Source organism: Pimephales promelas, chromosome 7 (assembly GCF_988280905.1).
Source record: "Pimephales promelas chromosome 7, fPimPro1.hap1.1, whole genome shotgun sequence".
Classification (NCBI taxonomy): domain Eukaryota; kingdom Metazoa; phylum Chordata; class Actinopteri; order Cypriniformes; family Leuciscidae; genus Pimephales; species Pimephales promelas.
Window position 1 is genome coordinate 25,649,660 of NC_142775.1, and position 19,865 is coordinate 25,669,524.

General features: G+C 37.2%; 1 protein-coding gene across 4 annotated transcripts in view; it reads right to left on the reverse strand.

Annotated features, from left to right (window-relative positions):
- The window catches only part of dgkg (diacylglycerol kinase, gamma), a 113,175-nt gene that overhangs the window by 32,608 nt on the left and 60,702 nt on the right, over positions 1–19,865 (reverse strand). For all 4 annotated transcript variants that reach the window (XM_089133266.1, XM_089133268.1, XM_089133267.1 and 1 more), the window contains 3 exons: positions 14,297–14,386; positions 11,159–11,319; positions 1,046–1,110 (listed from right to left, as the gene is read on the reverse strand). In XM_089133266.1, coding sequence (XP_088989392.1) covers positions 1,046–1,110; positions 11,159–11,319; positions 14,297–14,386 — 316 coding nt within the window. The remainder of the gene's footprint in view (positions 1–1,045; positions 1,111–11,158; positions 11,320–14,296; positions 14,387–19,865) is intronic.

The window sequence follows — 19,865 nt, forward strand, 5'->3', positions numbered from 1 at the left end:
TCTCCTCCTTACTTAAATTGACACAATTTAGTGGAGATAAACGTAGAGGGTTCAAATTAGATCTGTACAGTTTTTCTACCCTAACAACACATTCTCATCCCAAAAAGTCATATAACTGACGTTTTGGGACGTCTTTTGACCATACGTCAATATTCGCCTTTTTAGGGCCCCCTTAAACGTCGGTAAATGGCGATCCCGGGCCGTCATACAACTGACGCTTTACCTTTAACGTCAGTTAGGTGACGGGTTAGGTTTAGGGTTAGGTTTAGGTCTGGGGTAGAGTTAGGATCCCATAACCTCATCTACCGACGTTTAAGGGGGCCCTAAAAAGGCGAATATTGACGTATGGTCAAAAGACGTCCCAAAACGTCAGTTATATGACTTTTTGGGGTGAGACTGCGCTGACCCTAACACTATAAATGGATACTCTAAAGCACATTACCGGTTTACACCGCTGATGCAGATGCGTTGCATAACATTTAATTAAGAAACTACATTCAAACGGACACTACTTGAGTTAGCAAAGCAATCGGAACAGTCAAGCAGCCGACATTGTGCTAGATCTGCACGACACAAGCAGATTGAAGAGGCGAATAACACCAAATGGGTGATTCATCAGGTATTTTTAATGCTAAAAAGGAAGTCTCTTTTTGAGGGTCAAATAATAAAACTTCCATTTGAAAATTGAAAATAGTTTGATAGAGAAAAGTGTAAATAGATGGGTTTAGACCAAAGTCAAAGATGTTAAAATACAAAAAGAGTGGAAGTGAACCATAACGTATATAGAGAATAAACTCATTGGTCCAATGATTTTTCAGAGTGGGCGGAGCTATGCTGCATGACTCAGCAGAATGTCTGTTGTTCATTGTCTGTCATGGCTGATTTGGACAAAAACTCATTAAAGGTTTTAGTTCCCTCTCAGATGTAACCTCGCACTTATTTTTTCTCCTTTCTTGTCACTTGCGTCATTCATCTGCAGTTTTTATTGAAATTCTCATTAGCATTTTCTCCACATGCTCATATACAAACATCCATGTTCTCTTACCTGCTGTTAAACTTCTCTGGATGTTTTTCTCTCATTAAGTGGAAGCGATGCGCTATGGATGCGTCCTGAAAGGGGACACAGAAAACAGGAATCACAGGTTGACTGCCTCTTTTTGCTAAACACATAAAACTGTTTTAAGTCTCAGGCTAATGAGCTACTGACAGTGCTGTCGGATGGCCGATGGAGCGCCCATCCTAAATCAAGTGTTCAAAATCAGGACTGAGAGGAAACAGCCGCCCTAGGCCATACAGCATAGCCATAAAGCTGTTCAGACATGACCCAGATGATGTGGCACAACCATCCCTGCTAACACTGATCAATATTTAACCCTCTATACTATGAAATGGCAACTTCATAAAAATTAAATCAGAAAAAAAAAACCCTCCAACTAATTGCTAGAATTAAAAGGACATCCTCTAAAAATAAACAACACCATACACAAGAAATAACAATAATATACATTTGATTTGATTAAGATATTGTTTGTAAGATCACCCTCACAGGGAATACACATGCTGAAATGCTCCTTAAATTTCTGTATATATATATACAGTATATATATATATATATATATACCATTTTATTACCTTGCACTCCAGTGGAATTGCACTTGAATCAAATGGCCTCAATTATATTACTGCAGTGCTTTGTTTATCTCAAATTGTTGATTATAATGATCATATTAAGAATAATTGTGAAGGCTAATGATTCAAGTGAATATACACCACTGATTGGAATCTGTGAGATTGTTTTATGTATTTCTGATGGCAAAGCAGAATTTTTATGAGCATCATTACTCGCCATTTTATGAGTCTTCATTGTCAAATGATCCTTCAGAAATCATTCTAAAATGCTGATTTGTTTCTTATTATTTTGATCCTTTGCTTCTAATTATTTTGAATGTCATTTTTTTTTTTATTATGTCAAAATAGCCATCATTAGAACATGATGGCCCGGTTTCACATACATGACTTAGATTAAGCCAGTATTAGGCAATAGTTCAATTAGGGCATTTATAATAGCTTTTATTTTATAAGTAGCATTTATAAACGTTATAAGGTATAAACGTGCCTTAGAAAAAGACAAAACAATGACAATGACATATTTTAAGATATGTCAGGGCAAGTTGCTTTCAGTTAAAACAGCTCAAACATGTATTTTAGTCTGGGACTAGCTTATGCCTTGTTTGTGAAACCAGGGGAATGTAATTGAGTGTTAAAGTGAAACCTAATGGCTCATTGAGTTTATAAACTGATGATTTCAAATTGGTGCTAGACAGGTGATTTTCTCTCTGGTGCTATTTTAGCCATGCCTAGCTTCTCGGGTATTAACAGGCCCCTGTTTCACATCATGAGCTCATGTGCTTTGGGGGAGGGATCTGCTTGTCATTTCTGTTGCTGTGGCCTGAGGGGAAGATGATTGTGCAGATAGGCCTGCTGGACAAAGTACACAGTTCTGGAAATGAGGCCACAGCTCTACAGTGCCTGATGAAAAAAATAAATAAATAAATACAGCGAAGCTGGATGCATAAGAGATGGTATCAGCAGGAAAGAGACTTTCCAGGAATGCCAGAAGATGATAGGGGGAGGGGAAGGATTAAAAGAATAGGACACTTAAGTCCAGAAAATGAACAATTGTGCTAAGACAAGTAACAACCAATCTTTTACACCGGTAAAGTGCACTTCATTATTCACAATTGTTGATTTTCTAGACATATTCCTGGATGAATACTTGAGGGTTATTTAACGTCCTCAAATAAGTAGGAGTAGTCATTAATAAATCATCTTATCTTGAAAATAGCATAGGGCCAACATGTCATTTTAAATCAATGATCTTATTTATTTGATTAATTACAATAATAAATATTTTAAATATCAGGGTATGAACTAATAAGGATAATTTAATTATTGTTTTCAGGCACTGCATGTGACCCACATATTATGTACACTTTTATGAAATTGCTGTGGTTTTAAACGAATCTGCCAAGAAAATAAATACTATAATAATACAAAAGTGTCATCATCAACTAATATATATATATATATATAAAAAAACATTGCCTTAGCAAACACTAATTAATTAAAAACAATGCCATACAAAATATTCTAAATAATTTTTTTAACAAACAATGACCCCATCAGCTACTTAAATACCATCATCCTGTCAACTTGAAGGATGTGAAGGTTCTGCCTGTGAGGACCTAATGGTAGCTGAGAGGCATAAGGGATCAAACAGCGAGTTAAAATGTTGTTTGCTCTTGCAGCACCAAACCAGAGCGGAATCCACCGTCATTGAATCAGCCTTGATTAAAATCAAAGCAACAGTGTGCAAACAGAAGAGCTAATTGATGAATCAGGTCTGCAACCGTAACTGATTATTTCTATATTTACACACACACATGTAAAAGACGGGAGCTCAAAGCCACCACATCCTTCACTAGGCCCGAGCCTGAACACATTCACACACACACACACACGTAACACCTGTCTCGGAGTTTCGCTGTGTAATATAACGATGGATCTCGGCACACTGCAGTGCTCACCGTGTCACAAACTCAGACAGGGAGGAAGTGTGCAAGGGTGAGATTCTCAGGGTTTGATAGCTGCTGGCACACCGATCAAGCCGCGAGCAGACGATGCTACGTTAGCACCTGTGCTGGCTTCCTGCCCGTGCTTGCAGGTGCTGCGGCACTCACATGGGAGAGGGGAGAGGGTACAGGAAGGGGAGGAGGGGGGGGGGAGGGGGGTAGGGGAGGCTGCATGGAGGGGCGGCGGACTGGTATCCCGCACATATCCAAACCACTGCTATGATGCATTGCGTTCTACAGAAGGGACTCCTGCTGTTCACGGTGCACACATGTTGTCACTGAAGTCAGTCAAAATATCAAAGAATAGACTATGTCTATGTGACATTTTTCGATGCTCACAAAGTCCAGGTGTTCCACAAACTGGCATGTGTGAAATTAGAAGAGAACAGAACGCACTGTACATCAATCACTGCAGTGAATGCCAAGACAAGAAACGGGCACTGCACGACACCTCGCTTTAAAGAGCAACGTAACTAATGAAAAACAGGAATTTGTCCTCAAAAAGCACTGCTCTCGTCCAATGACGTTTGTTCTAGCTATGCATTTTAACCAACTCATTAATTCCTTTTCATGTCCTTATGATAGCACACAAGAGTCACGAGGCTCTTAAAAATGTAGGCCATGTTTTGTTTTGATATCAGAGTTACCTCCTTACTCCAAAAATGGGTTTCTTCAAGCTTCAATAGTTCAGACCTACATGGATCTAATAAAAGGCATTGGGAATCCCAAGGTTTGGGAATGCACAGATATAAATGGAAGCTTTTGGAACTATTTGTCCCAGGAACTTTTTTTGCTCCAGACCGCTTACTTACTGCGTTTACACCGCGGACCGAAGTACCGGTCCGGGGCGGGAAGATTGATGTTGAACTGCGTGCAACTGCTCCTCCCAGTCTGTTCGTTTGTTTTGAGTTTTGTATGGAGGATATTCAAGCGGTGCTGCTTTTGTGTGCGATTTGTTTACTAACGAGGTAATTAACAAAAAGGCAGAAAAGAGACGAGCATCCAAAGCGTATTCAGAAAGCTCGTAATGCTAGATTTAAAAGTAGACGTTTGTTATCAGCGGACATTGACCACGAGATGGATGGGACGAACGCGCGCTGCCGGGAAGAAAGAACAAGTGGTAAGAAGCAATCAGCATGTTCAGCGCACAAGTCCCACCCCGAAAGTTCGCAAACTCTGAAAAAGTACTACCTCGCCAGCAGGGACCTTCTGGGGGGGAACTTCATTTACCCGGAACTTCATTTAGACCCTGGTTCCTGCGGTGTAAACACACCGAGTACCACCCCAAAGTTCCTAGTTCCTGGGGAAAGTTCCTGCGGTGGAAACGTGGCTTTTGATAAGCTTAACAGTATCCCAGTTATATGGTATTTTTTCAAAAGTTTTAGATGCCCACCCCTCTGAGGTGTTATGCTATGATTGGGAGGACACATGTCCTCCACTAAGACATACCCAGTCCCGATGGAATGAAACTGCGGGCTTAACTGTTCTTGGCATTCCCCCTCCACTATCTGAACAAGGTGAAGATTGTATATCACCTCAGGGTTTGTATCATATACAGTTAGACGACTTCTACTTATTTGTGGACAAAGTTCAATAATGAATTCAGTCCAAAAAAAGACATTGTCCTCCAGGGAGGGCAACTATCGATGGGGTGAAGAGGTGAAGGGTATTAAGCGAGGTGATATTCAGGTCACAGTGATTGGTGCGTCCGCACTGGGTTAATGTAGCACTATACTGAGTCAGTGCCCATCTGTGCTCCTGTCAGCACGGTGGGAGCAGGTGCATATGGGACTTATCGTGAGACTGGAGGTGCATTCGTGTGAAAGTCCACATAAGGGCGTGAGTGAACTATGTGAATACTGTCTGAAAGCTCTGAATGTGTGCATGTGTGAGGTGAATGGAGAGGTGGGCGCTGTTTTCCTTCTAACTATAAGACTGGCCAGGTGTCACTCAGCACGGCCATTCATTATGGTGGTAACCTGGTCTGATTCTGGCACCCAAACACTTCCTGTCACTGATACTTCCCCTGACCTTCAGTCCATGCCAGTACTATAGACACAAATACACACACATGCACATGCATACACACACAGACTGACAGGCTCTAAAATAAACACTCTTATCACATAGATAAGGTTGAACGATTGAATATCTCTTAAAAGGTTGTTTGTTTAGCTACCTATTAAACCAGCGTAAGCTCTTTACAGCCAAATCACAGATATATTACACTAGGACAGACTGGACCCTCTTCACATTTCTTAGAAGCAGTAGTCGCCACATTTAGGTAAACTTCTAAAAAAAAAAAAAGTGAAAACTTCGAAAAAAACATACAAAAAACAAACAAAAAACATTGATATTGATTAACATTGGGCAGAAGAGAGAAACAAACTTCAAATCTGCCATCACTCCCTTAGCCACCATATTATGCTGCCTTCACGTGTTATTATCATAATTCCAATCGGAATTATCATACATTCCTAAGTTGGGCTGGCCATTTACTTTAAACGTTGCGGAGTGGAGGACGATTGCTAACATGCTTTATTACTTTTTTCCACAACAGCTACATCGCTCTGTCTTGTTGTTAAACTGGTGCGTATTTACTCACATGAATAATAATTTGAATCATTTTTTATGTTTTATAAACTAAGCATTATAACCCGTACTTCTGTCCAAGTGCAGAACTGACTGAAGTCATTAGAGACGAAGGTGTGCATGATACCACAAAAGTGAAATGATGGCAGCGGGACAGTTTTCCAAGCACCCCAACCATGGGGAGGGGGACAGGCTCACACAGATAAGTTGTTGATGTCAAGAGAGGCGATTCGATTTCAACTCTCAGGCCTGGAGATACATGGAGAGACGTCCTTAATGGCTGCTGACATGGTGTGTTTGCTGTCCTTAATTCCTCCTGAGGATTCTTTCCAGGGTGAATTGGATCACACAGCAGGATTGCAATGCCATTCTAAGATGTCTCAGAAATCAGATTCACACGGATGTAAAGCACTACCCTCCTCTATCAGTTTGTGCTAGTTGGGGCGAAGGTTCATGGAAAGAAGACTATCATACCTGAAAGCATTTATATTCGTCTCAATAGTAGTTGCTAAACTAGTGCAGGGTCCTTCTGAAGTATTTTTGTTCAAAGAAAGTTTTTGGGCGAATGACCTGAGCTGCAATTGCATGTGACCATTCAATGGAATTGGCTAATGACACAAGTACACACACAATCCCAAACCTTTCCCTGATGACTATCCTAAGTCCTTTTGCACAATAGACTAATAACATTAATAAAATTCTTAAAAACAAAACACATTTGAGCAACTTTTATTGTTTGATAATTCGACAAATCCCAAATGTGATTTCCTTCTCGCACTTTCCGCACACATATCAGTATCTTCCCTTTGACATCCGGACTCAGCAATTAAAATCCTGTCCTGTGCCACACTAAGTTTCAAGTAGATAGGTCCCTCAAAGTTGACCCTTAAAAAAAAAACAAACAAAGCAAACACGATGTTAATCCAAACGACCCAAGTGGATGAATCAGTGTTTTCTGATACAAACCGTATGTTCGCGTGAGAAAAGTACTCCCTAGTGAAAAATAAAAAGAACAAAATGTATTTGAAATACAATTATTTTATACTTCGTAAATGCATTTAAATATGTTTAATTTATATAAATACCCTATAATTATACTTCTGGTACCCTAAATTGATATACTAATTGATATACAGAATACAACTAATTCTGTACTTAATGCACTTTAGTTATCCGGAAATAGTGCTGAAGTTCAACTAAAGATATACTTAAATATATTTGACTGAGCTAAAGTGGAACTATTGCATGCTTACTTTGGGTACACTTTAAATATTTTGCATTTAAAGACTGATATTATACAGATATCATACTATCCTTACTATAGTGATATTAAAACACATTTTAGGCTTAATATTAAGAAATGTGCATTGTGCAATAAAAATGATAGATTTTTCATTTATGGGTGAACTATCCTTTTAACATTTGTTTTTCCCCCCACATTATTATTATTATTATTAGCCTATTAGTTTAGCTAAAAAGAAAATGAGCTCTGTCACAAATGATGAAATACATAATCATGGTGATAACGGCCTGAAAACCACAAACACCATGGATGGACACCCAAGTGTCTACAGTCGACACAACCTTCATGGAAAGTGACTGGAAAACATTGAAGGCTGAAGCAGCCTTACTAATGATTACATCAGGGCATGAGTCACTGCACTGCTTTACTCAGGTGTCAGTGGCGCCCAATGCGGAGCCATCTGCCCTGTCCTCCTGGACTCCCAGCACCCTGTCCCTCTGCTCGTGCCATGCCACACTGCACCAAACACCACAGTATCGTGATTTCACTTTCAGACACAAACGGTCTCCTAAAATACTGCCTGCATCCTCAGACCTGTGCCTCAAACTGAAATGGATTGAGGTATGGGTTAAGAGATGGGTTGAGGAGATTCCCCCCCACTCCCTTCTATGTAAAACACTTTGAGTACCCAGAAAAGCGCTATATAATTAATGTAACGAATGAACGAAAATGTAATTAACTGGAACCACCAAAGCTCACATTATTGGGTACCGTAAAGCTATCATTCTTTCATGAAAGGTCAGTTATCATAATACAGTAACAGACTTTACTTTCATATCAGAAATAACTTAAAGCAGAAGAGCAATGTTTAGATGTTGGGATGCTTTTTAGAAATATTAAAGTGATATTTCAATAAAAAAATTAACATTCTGTCATAATTGAGTCACCCTCTAAATATTTCAAACCCGAATGACTTTCTTTCATCTGCAGAACACAAAGGACATTTTGAAATATTGTGTTTCAAACAACATTTGACTCCACTTCCTTTTATTGTATGAACACAAAACTTTGACACATTTCTCAAATTATATTTTTAATGTTCGATAGAAGAAAGTCGTGCAGGTTTGGAACGACATGAGGGTCAGCAAATTTTGATAAACATTCATTAGTGAACTTACTGGCTTACTCATACATGTCTCATTATTTCAAAATCCAAATATGACACACTACAGTTTAAAAGAAAAAGTCTAACTCATGAGTCTGTTTTTTTTATATTTTATTGATGTCTTGTGAAAACTAACTTCCGTGCCAAGCCACACAAGGACCAACATGGCACAGTCAGTCCACCCCCATCACAAGACTCAGGGTTCACAGTATAGGCCATTGTCCATTCATAGTCAGCACTCCATCATGTTACCAGCCTCTTCAAACCACCACACCGTCTCATCAGATGGTCTGACACTAGGGCTGTGCATTAATTCTAATCGATTTTGGCTTCCAACAATTATGAAAACAAGATAATCGGCGTAAACGATTATTGTGCCACTCCCGCATTCCTTCCCTTCACAGCGGTGCGCTTTCATTGCTCCCTAAAAGCCCAAACTTCACATACAAATCAGCCAACTCAAACTGTTGTAAAATGCAGTCTAAATGTTGCTAAACTTTGGGACGTGTTTGGTATTAAGCAGTGTTATTAAAAGCATATTAAGTCACAAAAGAGATACTGTTCCCAAGGCACCCTCCAGTGCGAGACGGGACTGACACGCATAAGGAAAGAATAATGTAGGCTTCAGATACATGCCTAAACGGTCAAAAACACACAATTATGTCGTTTTGGTAAATATCCTCGTAAACACAGTCGCTTGCATCTTAAGTGAAGGTAAAAACTGAGAAAGAGCGTATGTATAACAGTTTATTTGATTCGTGCATTAGCTCTTAAAGTGACAGCAGCCTAAAAAATCTGCAGCAGTCATTATTGACACCCGAGACCAATATTACATCTTGTAAAAAGGGGGATAATAGGTGCCCTTTAACACCAGAAATTTAAGCTGATATTTCCTACTGACACACTACAGCAAAGATGTAAATAACTGTGAAAATGCTAACATGCCTACTACTTTTGCACAGTACTATTTATATATTGGAAATTACTACAAGTACTGGTTTGTTAAGCATTATATAATATGTCATTAATGATTTTCTATTACATTTATCACATGTACATTTTATCTACATTTATCATATACACACTTCAACATACCTCAAGGCTTCTACTACAATAACTCCTATGTGGTTCATGTTGTTGGCTGATGAGCACACAGTCTGTATGGGAGACAGTGGGACACTAAGCTGAGTTACATAATAGCCCTGAAGTGGCGCATTCCTTCGTACTTGTTTTCATGCCACCTTGCATAAAGCTCGCATGTACCTCCTGCCACTCTTCACACCCATTTCAAGCAGGTCAGGTGGCCCGTTTCAGGTCGCGTCACTATTTCTGCCCATTCTAAATGTGGCCTGACTACTTGGCACATTTCAGCGAGATATAACAGCAATCATCCAACACACCTGGGATTCAGCTGATAATAATAGAATATTGGACATTTTTCAGAAATGAAAGCAGACTTACTATTTATAGCGACAGGTTCTAAAAACAGGACAGAAATACATCATTAGCTAAACAAGTGGAGGAAGACAGGCTCACGGAGACCCACCTGGTCCTAGGGACTGTGCCAGCGAAAGAACAGAAATTCATCCTTATCTGTATAAAACCTCCTTGGCATTCATTCATTCATTTTGTTTTCATCTCAGAAAATTATTCCTCTCACTGTATATTTGTGGAAGGTTCTGAATATATGAAGAGTTCAGATGCAAAAGCCTCTAAATGCCATTTGAAATTTTCTTCTTTAATGATGATTTTTATCAAGCTTGTATTTAAGTTCAGTGATTTCACTTAAATGGCAATGATAATTACCTATTAATTGTTATTTAAGTGAAATTACTGAACTTAAATATACAAGTTTGATAAAAAATCATCATTAAAGAAGAAAATTTCAAATGGCATTTAGAGGCTTTTGCATCTAAACTCTTCATATTTTTATTTTTTTTCTAAGTATGTACAGTAACATAGAGTGACCATCTATCCACCTGGCAAAACCACTTGAAATTGATTGTTTTTTCACTTATTCATTTGTTATATAATCTGGTTTATAAAAAGAAGTAGAAAAAGATTGCATAAGTAGTTTGTGAAAGACATGTAACTGCTCTGTTAATAAATGCTTGATGAGAGCAACAACATGGGATGTAACATTTGAACAGAATATGGTTGCTAAGCAACTGTGTGTGAGAAGGAGAATTCTGTCCAATGATACACGAGTCACAGGCATGAAACTGCTTCAGACGCAGTAAATCACATCAGCAAAGTTTGAGCGTGTTGTCGTTCCTCTGACAACGATAATCCATTCTAATGCTACATGAGAAATCAACATTAAATTACTCACAAACGACTTTTAGCCTCAGGCCTTGGTAAAAAATACACACTCATAATAGGGAGTAAGAGATTTTGACTGATGAATGAGTGTGGTCAGAAAGACAGGAGGAGGTTTCTGTAAAACATCTGATATAACAGCACTTTCAGGAGTTCTGATACTATAATGTTGAGTCTCTTTGTGAAAAAACTGTAGTAAATTCTCACCACTCCGATGGAAAAGTAGTTGTTCACTATGCTGTTGGGTACAGGATCTCCCTTCTCCTCCTTATCATCAGGGACAATGTCGATGTTCCAGCGGTCAAGCATCAACTCGGTGCTGTGCTCAATATCCCTGAGGAACTTAACCAGACTGCCTCCTTCATAGCCTGTCAATCACAACACAGACACTGTGTGAACCTACATAACACAAAGGGTTAATTACAAAGACTTGAATTAGCCACACTAAAGCTGGACGATTAATCATTAAAAGATCATGATCTCGATTATTGCTAAATGACAATGATTCTCCTATGTCTACTAAACCTTTGGCGAAATCACACCAGATCATTGGAGTTGGTGTTTGAGCTGCCGCTGATCCAGCAGTTGTCATGTACAGGTATTAAACTGCTTTGCAAACAGTCTTTAGCCACACAATATCATTATTTCCATGTTACAAATATTCATATTATCACAAAAGAACTGGGATCAAAGTTTATAGTTCGGCTATGAACACTGATGTCTAGATCAAAATAGACTAAATCACCTTTTAAAAGTAATGGCAAATCATTCTATATTGTTACGCCACTGACAAATGATTGTTTTTGAAAAAATGTTTTTGTCATTGAATCACTCATTCAAGAGATTTGTTTAAAACCACAATTCATCCAGTTATGAAACAAGTGAAATCTGTGAGTGAGTCATTGAATCATTCATTTAACACAGATATTTAAATGAATAAAATATTTTTAAATTGACTCCAGCAATTATCATTTTGTCAGAACCTCTAGTAAATTACGTAATTTTGTTTAGTTGTCATTCAGAATCGCGATCTCCGTTTGAAACAAAAAAAATCGTGACATGAAGATATGTACAAAAGCTCCTTTTTTATCTATGAACAAGAATGTGCAAGAGTCCATGCATAGAAAAGAATAATAAAACAAGCACAATTCAACTTTTGTTCTCATGACAATGAAAAACTTGCATTATCGCAATTCCAAGGTTAGCATAGCTTAATTAAAAAACTCAACACAGCAAGATCAAATGATTAAACTTGCCAAAGTAGCACAATGTTGTGAAAGTATAAAGCTGTCTCTATCTCTCTATCTCTGACAGACCAGAAGTCATTATCCAAACAGTTAATGGGCCCCTTTGACTTCCACAGTATTTTTTTTTCTCCATACTATGGAAGTCAATGAAGCCCATCAAATGTTGGATTACCCATAGCATCTTCTTTTGTGTTTAGCAGAAGAAAGAAATTTATACAGGTTTAGAAAAAACGTGTAAAAGATGACTGAATTTTCTTTTTGTGTAAACCCTCCCTTTAAATTGAGTCCATTTCACAAACAAACTGATCGTATGACTTGGAGTCGTATAGACGACTTTTATTATCCATTTATGGTGCTTTAGGTCCATTTTGAAGGTCCAATCATTGTAATTGCATGCAAAAAGAGCAACTAATACATTCTAATTTTGTTGAGAAATTAGAACAACATGAGGATGAGTAAATAAATATTTATTTAAAAAAGATCTATTATATCAACAAAGGGTTGAACACTATGACCTCAGAAGGGTTGCCAAGCACAGAAAAAAAAATGTTCTAACTGACATGAAGGGATCCTTTCGAGAGGATACCTGAGGTGAATGAACTGCAATTACTTCACAATTGTAATGGGAAAGATACAGATGCTTCTTGTTACATCATGATCATAGAGGTGCCATCTCTTAATGAGGGCATCATGCTGTGAGACATGTGGGGATATTGACTCCCGACTGGCAACCTAAGGAGTAAAATATAACGTGTGAGGACACCCAGGTGCTCACTCTGCCTTTCTGGACCAGACATGCAGACAAACATGCGCTCACATGGCACCTCTTCACTGACTACAGGTGATACATCTTTCAAAGTCAATCAACTCACATGGAGAGACAAAAACAGTATACCAGTCAAATTAATTTAAGAATACATTCATGCAAAACCTTATCCGCTGAAACAAACCAGACACATGCACACACAGGAAACACTGATACGAGGCCAATTAATTCAGCAGGCTCTACACGGCCATCCACACCTGTCTTACAAGCAGACGCAGGCTCACTGATGCATATCATTACATCATAACCTACTGAATATAAACCCAAATATCGAAACAAGTACACACATATGCAATCACACGTGAATGTGTGATTGGAAAGTCTATATACTGCATACTCAAAGCACAGTTTATTTATCTATTGTTAAAAATGACAGTATTTTTAAAAAATTCTTAAAAGTGTAATTGTTAACTAAAATTAAAATGATAAATGTTTTTCGGTAACTGAAACTGAAATAAAATGAAACTAAATTTAAAAACCTTAAACGAAAATTACAATATATCCTTGGAAAAAAAAGCAATATAAAACAAGTCAAATTTTCAGAAACCATAAGACAGCTTAATGGGATGAACAGAGCAATATGAGTCTGTATTCACTGATAATGTTGACAACCGTCTTCTCGTGAGATCATTAAGTAATGATGTTCGATTAGTAAACAAATGGTTCTTTTAGGTTGGATCTTTTTAATAAATCAATAAGGTTGACAAAACTGGCCTGAATGAGCTGTGATCTGATAAGTCAATCTCACTAACACACTGGTCTGTTAGAAGTACAGATTCAACATACTTTTTTTTGTGGTGTCAGCACATTATTTCAAAGTTCTTATTTTGTGCTGATAAATGATGACATAATTTTGATCTTTGGTTGAACTATCCCTTTAAGTGTACACTACACTGGCTTAACTAACTGGGCAAGTGCTTGTCGCGGTCATCTGTGTGATCAAAATCACAGAATGAAAATCCTGAAAGCAAGTGTGGTCTCAACAAATCCTGCTTTCTCTTTCATGTGACTGGAGCATTCAATGAACTAGGATGAAGTTTGATTATTACAGTCTGACCTTCTGTTCAGGTTTGAATGTGGAAATGTTTAAAAGTTTTAAAATCCTTTTGAAGGGTTTATACAGGATTGCATTTAGATTCAAAGAATTCAAAGCCTAATCTCAACTCGAGTGGTTCTGTGAAGGAAAGCCCTTTTTTATTTCAAAGTTTTATTTCAAAGGCACTAAGTAATTCCCTCCAACTGCTGGTGGACAGTCTCTTGTTTTGTCCTCACCTCCACCCCAGCGCAGGCAGCGAGCGAGGTCATTCCCAGTCCCTAGCGGCAGGATCGCAACAGGAGGATGTCGAGCAAAATTGGCCTTATCTGTTAAGAAACAAAGAGAACCATTAAAGCTGCTGCTGCATTTTTAACTAGTACATCAATTATATTTAATGGATTTGCAAGTATGTGTACACTACCACTCAAAATGTATGTTTTTGTGTCTTTTGCTCATCAAGGCTGCATTTATTTGATCAAAATTCAGTAAAAAAAAAAAAATCAGGATTCTCAGATGGATAGAAATCTGCATTTATTTAAAATAGATTTTTTTTTTAACAGTATAAGTAAGGAATAATTGATGACAGGCCGTTGAATTACCGGAAAAATTATGCGGTCACGGCGCGAAGTGGAATGGCCGTTACCAAAATACTCATTTATTTTTAATTAAGTCAGCTTTGGCATTCCATAATATGGAACTATATGTTGTTATTAAACAGGCTTTAAAAATGACACTCTTTTTTAGACAATATCTAACAAGTAGAGGTGTGAATCTTCACTTGCCTCACAATTCAATTACGATTCAGAGGGTAACAATTTGATTATAAAACAATTCCAGAGGCATCACAATTAATCTTTTCCTTCAATTCTTTCTTTAAAGGTGCCTTGTGTCAAAAAAATCAATTCACATTCCAGACCAGATGGGGTTAGTAGCTATACCGCCAGAAAGTGAGTTGGTCTACTCTAGAGAAACAAACGAGAAACGGCATAGTCTTCACAACGAACAACCCTATTTCTTACAGTCTATGCCCTAGAGCCATAGTCGAAGCCGAGCCAACTCCTGAGGAATGTTGGTTGATGTCAAGTGATTTTTAAATTCGACATCTTCAAGCTACTCCCCTTCACCTTTACCAGTGAATATGTTCATACTGTAAAACTTCAAATAATAGCCGAGTCCCAAATAGAGGCCGGGTCTGTTTTTTAGTTTCAGGTTGATAATCTTCTAAAACCGTCATATCGTCCGCTTTTTGGTGGCCGCCTGAGCAAAATTTTGTCCCGCCAAAGCCTATTTTGATCGGTGAGTGATGTAGAACAGAATGACTGCTGTGCTTGACAGGGCGCATAACGATCAGAGAGAGAGATCATCGCCTTTATTTCTTCTCATTCTTTTGATGCATGTTGGAAATTTTTTTTTTGTGGTATTTTTACCTCAATTCTTACACATGGCACCTTTAATAATAATTACTATATTATATGCCACTAAAGAGAACTAAATTCGGTATTGCAGGCGGCTTTCTGTGCACTCGTTTCAGGTGTGTGTCAGCCAGCGGGAGTACCGCATTAAATTATTTTCAGAACTGTTTTACATCAATCACGCCCTGCACTTTATTTTCACACTCATGCATGTCCTGTTCATAAAAAATGAAACATCAGATGCAAGTGCTTAATTTATATATGAGTAGCCTACTTTACAATAAAACAGCACATTTATATGTATAGGCTTATTTAACCCTTTGATGCACAACATGGGTCTAAATAGACCCGACTCAGTTTTCATTTTCTATATCTTTGCAAGAAATTAATTTCATCATTCAGTATTCCAGGTATTCCTCAATTAACTTGTTTTTGATCATCACAAATCCTTATTTTTATTTTTCCTTTCTTACTTTTTGAATAAAAATAGTTTTTGTATAGCAACCCCTCTAATGCGCAACATGGGTCTAAAAAGACCCGTATTCATTTCCTATGGTATTTCAGTGATGGCTGAGTGTTTTCTTTGCTGAATCTTTAAAATATATGTATTTTATCATTTGTTATTCCAGGTATTCATTAAATATCTTGTTTTTGATTTCCACAAATCATTGGGTTTATGTTTCCTTTCTTACTTTATAAACAAACACAGTTTTTGTATTTCTACATCAATTTTACATACATGGGTCTAAAAAGACCCGTATTCATTTCCTATGGTATTTCAGTGATGGCTGAGTGTTTCTTTGCTGAATCTTTAAAATATATGTTTTTTTATCATTTCTTATTCCAGGTATTCATTAAATATCTTGTTTTTGATTTACACAACTCATTATGTTTATGTTTCCTTTCTTACTTTATAAACAAACACAGTTTTTGTATTTCTACATCAATTTTACATACATGGGTCTAAAATTACCCATATTCATTTGCTATGTTATTTCAGTGATGTCTGAGTGTTTCTTTGCTGAATCTTTAATTTAAAATATGTTTTTTAATCATTTCTTATTCCAGGTATTCATTAAATATCTTGTTTTTAATTTCCACAAATCATTATGTTAGGTTTTTTATTTATTTATTTCTACATCAATTTTACATACATGGGTCAAAAATTATTATTAATCTTATTTTATTTTAACCACAGACATTTTTTATATATATTGTAAAAGATTACAACATAATATCTCAATATTAGGCTATGGTTACCTTGACCTTGTAAACCTAGTGAGAAATTACTTGTGAGGAGAAACATGTCCAATACTATTAGCTAGCTAGCTGTTGACATATTCTAGCTAGCTAATGTTAACTATACACTAAAAAAAAGATAGTTTTTTAAAGCTTATTTACATTTAGTAGGCCTAACAGTTCATAATCATTCATATGCTGAAATGATTCTTATACTGAAATCATTCTATGATTGAAATGATGCCCAGCTCTGTTAAAGACAGACAATTCAGCAGCTGGTGTTCCCAGAGCACCAGGCCTGTGTGCAAGGAGCACAAACATGTAGTTGTCATTTGTGAGGCATGTAAGCACTAAGATGGCAATTTGAGATGCCGCTGTACCAGTGTGATTTTATTTTTTCTGTTTTCTTTTCTTTTCTTTGATCACATTCACCACAATTCAATACAGTTACACTACACCACAGTTCAATTTCAGTGTTATCAGTTATCAGTTATCTGTGACATGTGAATGCTATGCGAGACAAAGTGGCAAATAAACATTTCAAGTGTTAAATGTGTTGTCTAAATTACTTCTAAGATGATTAATTTAACAAAAAGTTGTCTTTATTCTTTTGTTTTATTATGTTTGATAAGTACATTTGATATAGTAACACAAAACAGAAAAAAAATGAAAAAAAAAAATTTTTTGGTAATTGAAAAAAATATTTTTTTAATATTTATAAATCATGAAATTTATAGATAATGGAATATTAAATGCTTAAATAAATTGATCTCAAAAGATAAAAAGAAAAGAAAAGTCCAGCCATGCATTAAATAACATAGGAAATGAATACGGGTCTTTTTAGACCCATGTATGTAAAATTGATGTAGAAATACAAAAACTGTGTTTGTTTATAAAGTAAGAAAGGAAACATAAACCCAATGATTTGTGGAAATCAAAAACAAGATATTTAATGAAAACCAGGAATAACAAATGATAAAATACATATATTTTAAAGATTAGCAAAGAAAACACTCAGCCATCACTGAAATACCATAGGAAATGAATACGGGTCTTTTTAGACCCATGTTGCGCATTAGAAGGGGTATCCATAGCTTGCGCATCAAAGGGTTAAAAAAAAATACATATATATATATATATATATATATATTGTTTTTATGCATCGATGCAGAATTGGTTCACATCAGCATTGCAATGCATCTTAAAAACAATTATATTCCAGAGCTCTAGTAACAAGGCCTAGATAAAGACCATGCTCAAACATTGAAGTTAAGTATATAGCACTGGAAAATGTCTTCTTCATTCACACCATGTGCATCATTCCCATGTAATATCCTAACAATAATTCAGACATTAGATTTGAACAGGGTGTGCTATCCACAGAAGAGAGTGAATGATAAACTGTATCTTTCTGTCCTCACGCTGATGGTCCCTGTGTGGCTCATTGGTTTGTGCAAAGGGACCGCGGGGACGTTGTTTTTGGTGCTGGTCCGTATGGCGTGATGTACTGCCTAACCGCAGGGGTTCTCTGAGTAATCGTTAGCAGCAGACATTTTATAATACCAGTCAAAGTCGTGTGGGTGAACAACAAGCAAGGACTAATGGCAGAGCAGCTCTCATTCAAAAGCTGCTCCTAAATCATTGCTTCAGTTATAAGGACAATCTCCCACGTGTGTCCCTGTCAGCCTCAATTTACCAGCCTAAAGATTCTCTAAAGCGATGAAGAGCACATCGCTTCTGATCTGAGTTCAGGTTTCAGAACCATCAGCCAATTGCAATTTCAAGCCAAAGGTTTGGAGACCAAACTGATTCTAAATCAGCACTTAGCGGCGATATCTACCACTGCCCACACAAGGTTCCTCTCCAGCTCTCATCCATTAACATCAATATGGCTGTTAGGAGGGGGAAAGACAGGCCATTATATCTCCACTGTTATCCTGTATTCACTCATATAAAAGAGGTCACAGATGAGTCAATGCTCTTTCCTAGAAACAATGATTTGGCATTATGATCTTTCTGATGGTTAAAGGTCATGATTATACAGTATGTGCCTTAAATAAGAGCCAGTCTTGTGTCAAGTACGGCATGGAAGGACGTCCCAATGTTCAAATGTTTGTAGCTGAATTGGTTGACATGCTTTATTGATTTCCTAGGGGAAATGCAGATGCAATATAGCAGCAAATTTAAAGTGCAATCAAGTCACCTTTATTTATAAAGCACTTTATACAATACAGATTGCTTCAAAACAATAATAAACAAAGAAATAACAGAATCAATGATGCAAACTTCATCAAATATATGTCAAATACTGCTGCTCCAAAGCAGCTCCAAAAAGACAATGGTGATATTTGGGTCAGTTTAAATACAGTGTAAAGTTCATCAATTAAAGTGTGACAACCTACTTTGTATTGACTGAGAAATTCACTTTTATTTGTCAGCAAAAATTTTTCGAGCGTGTTCATGGTAATGCAGTTTGAAATGTTGACTGCAAACATGGACTTTTTTTCAGGTTTTCTTTTGCGGTGTTCTCTCTGTGTTTACGATTCTTTGCGCCATTTAGCCACTGCGATGAATACTTCACTGGAAATTTAACTTCACTTTGAATTCTTGCACATGGGAACAATACAAGTCGACACCATTACGACCAAAAGTTTGCTAAGAAGTATTTCCCACTAAAACAAGGCGGTATTTGGTCAAGTGTATACCTAACAGACTGGCGGGACTGGCCTTGGTCGACAACATGCTTAGTGCATTATGGGTGTTGAACCTATTTGGCAAAAGGAACGATACAGTAACAGCCTTTTTTTCTCTGCTTTCTCTAGTACCGATTAAAAAAAAAAAATCACCTTTCTACTGTATAGGCAGCCACGGTTTATTTAAAGCCGGTGGTGAAGTACCCCTCAAATTGTGTTTTTTATATCCAAACTGCAAGATAATACAAATTCTGTACCTCAAATGAAAGCTTTTCTTTGGTCATATCATCAAACACTTATCTTTATTTTTACTACAGAGCAGCTGAAATGCTGTCGGTGTTAAGTCCCAAAGCGAGCCTACTGTTGCAATTTGTACTGCGTATACATGTAGAGTGTTACTGCTACATTAGTCAGATGATCTATTAAGTCCATGTAACCGTGTTAATTATTACAGCTCTGGA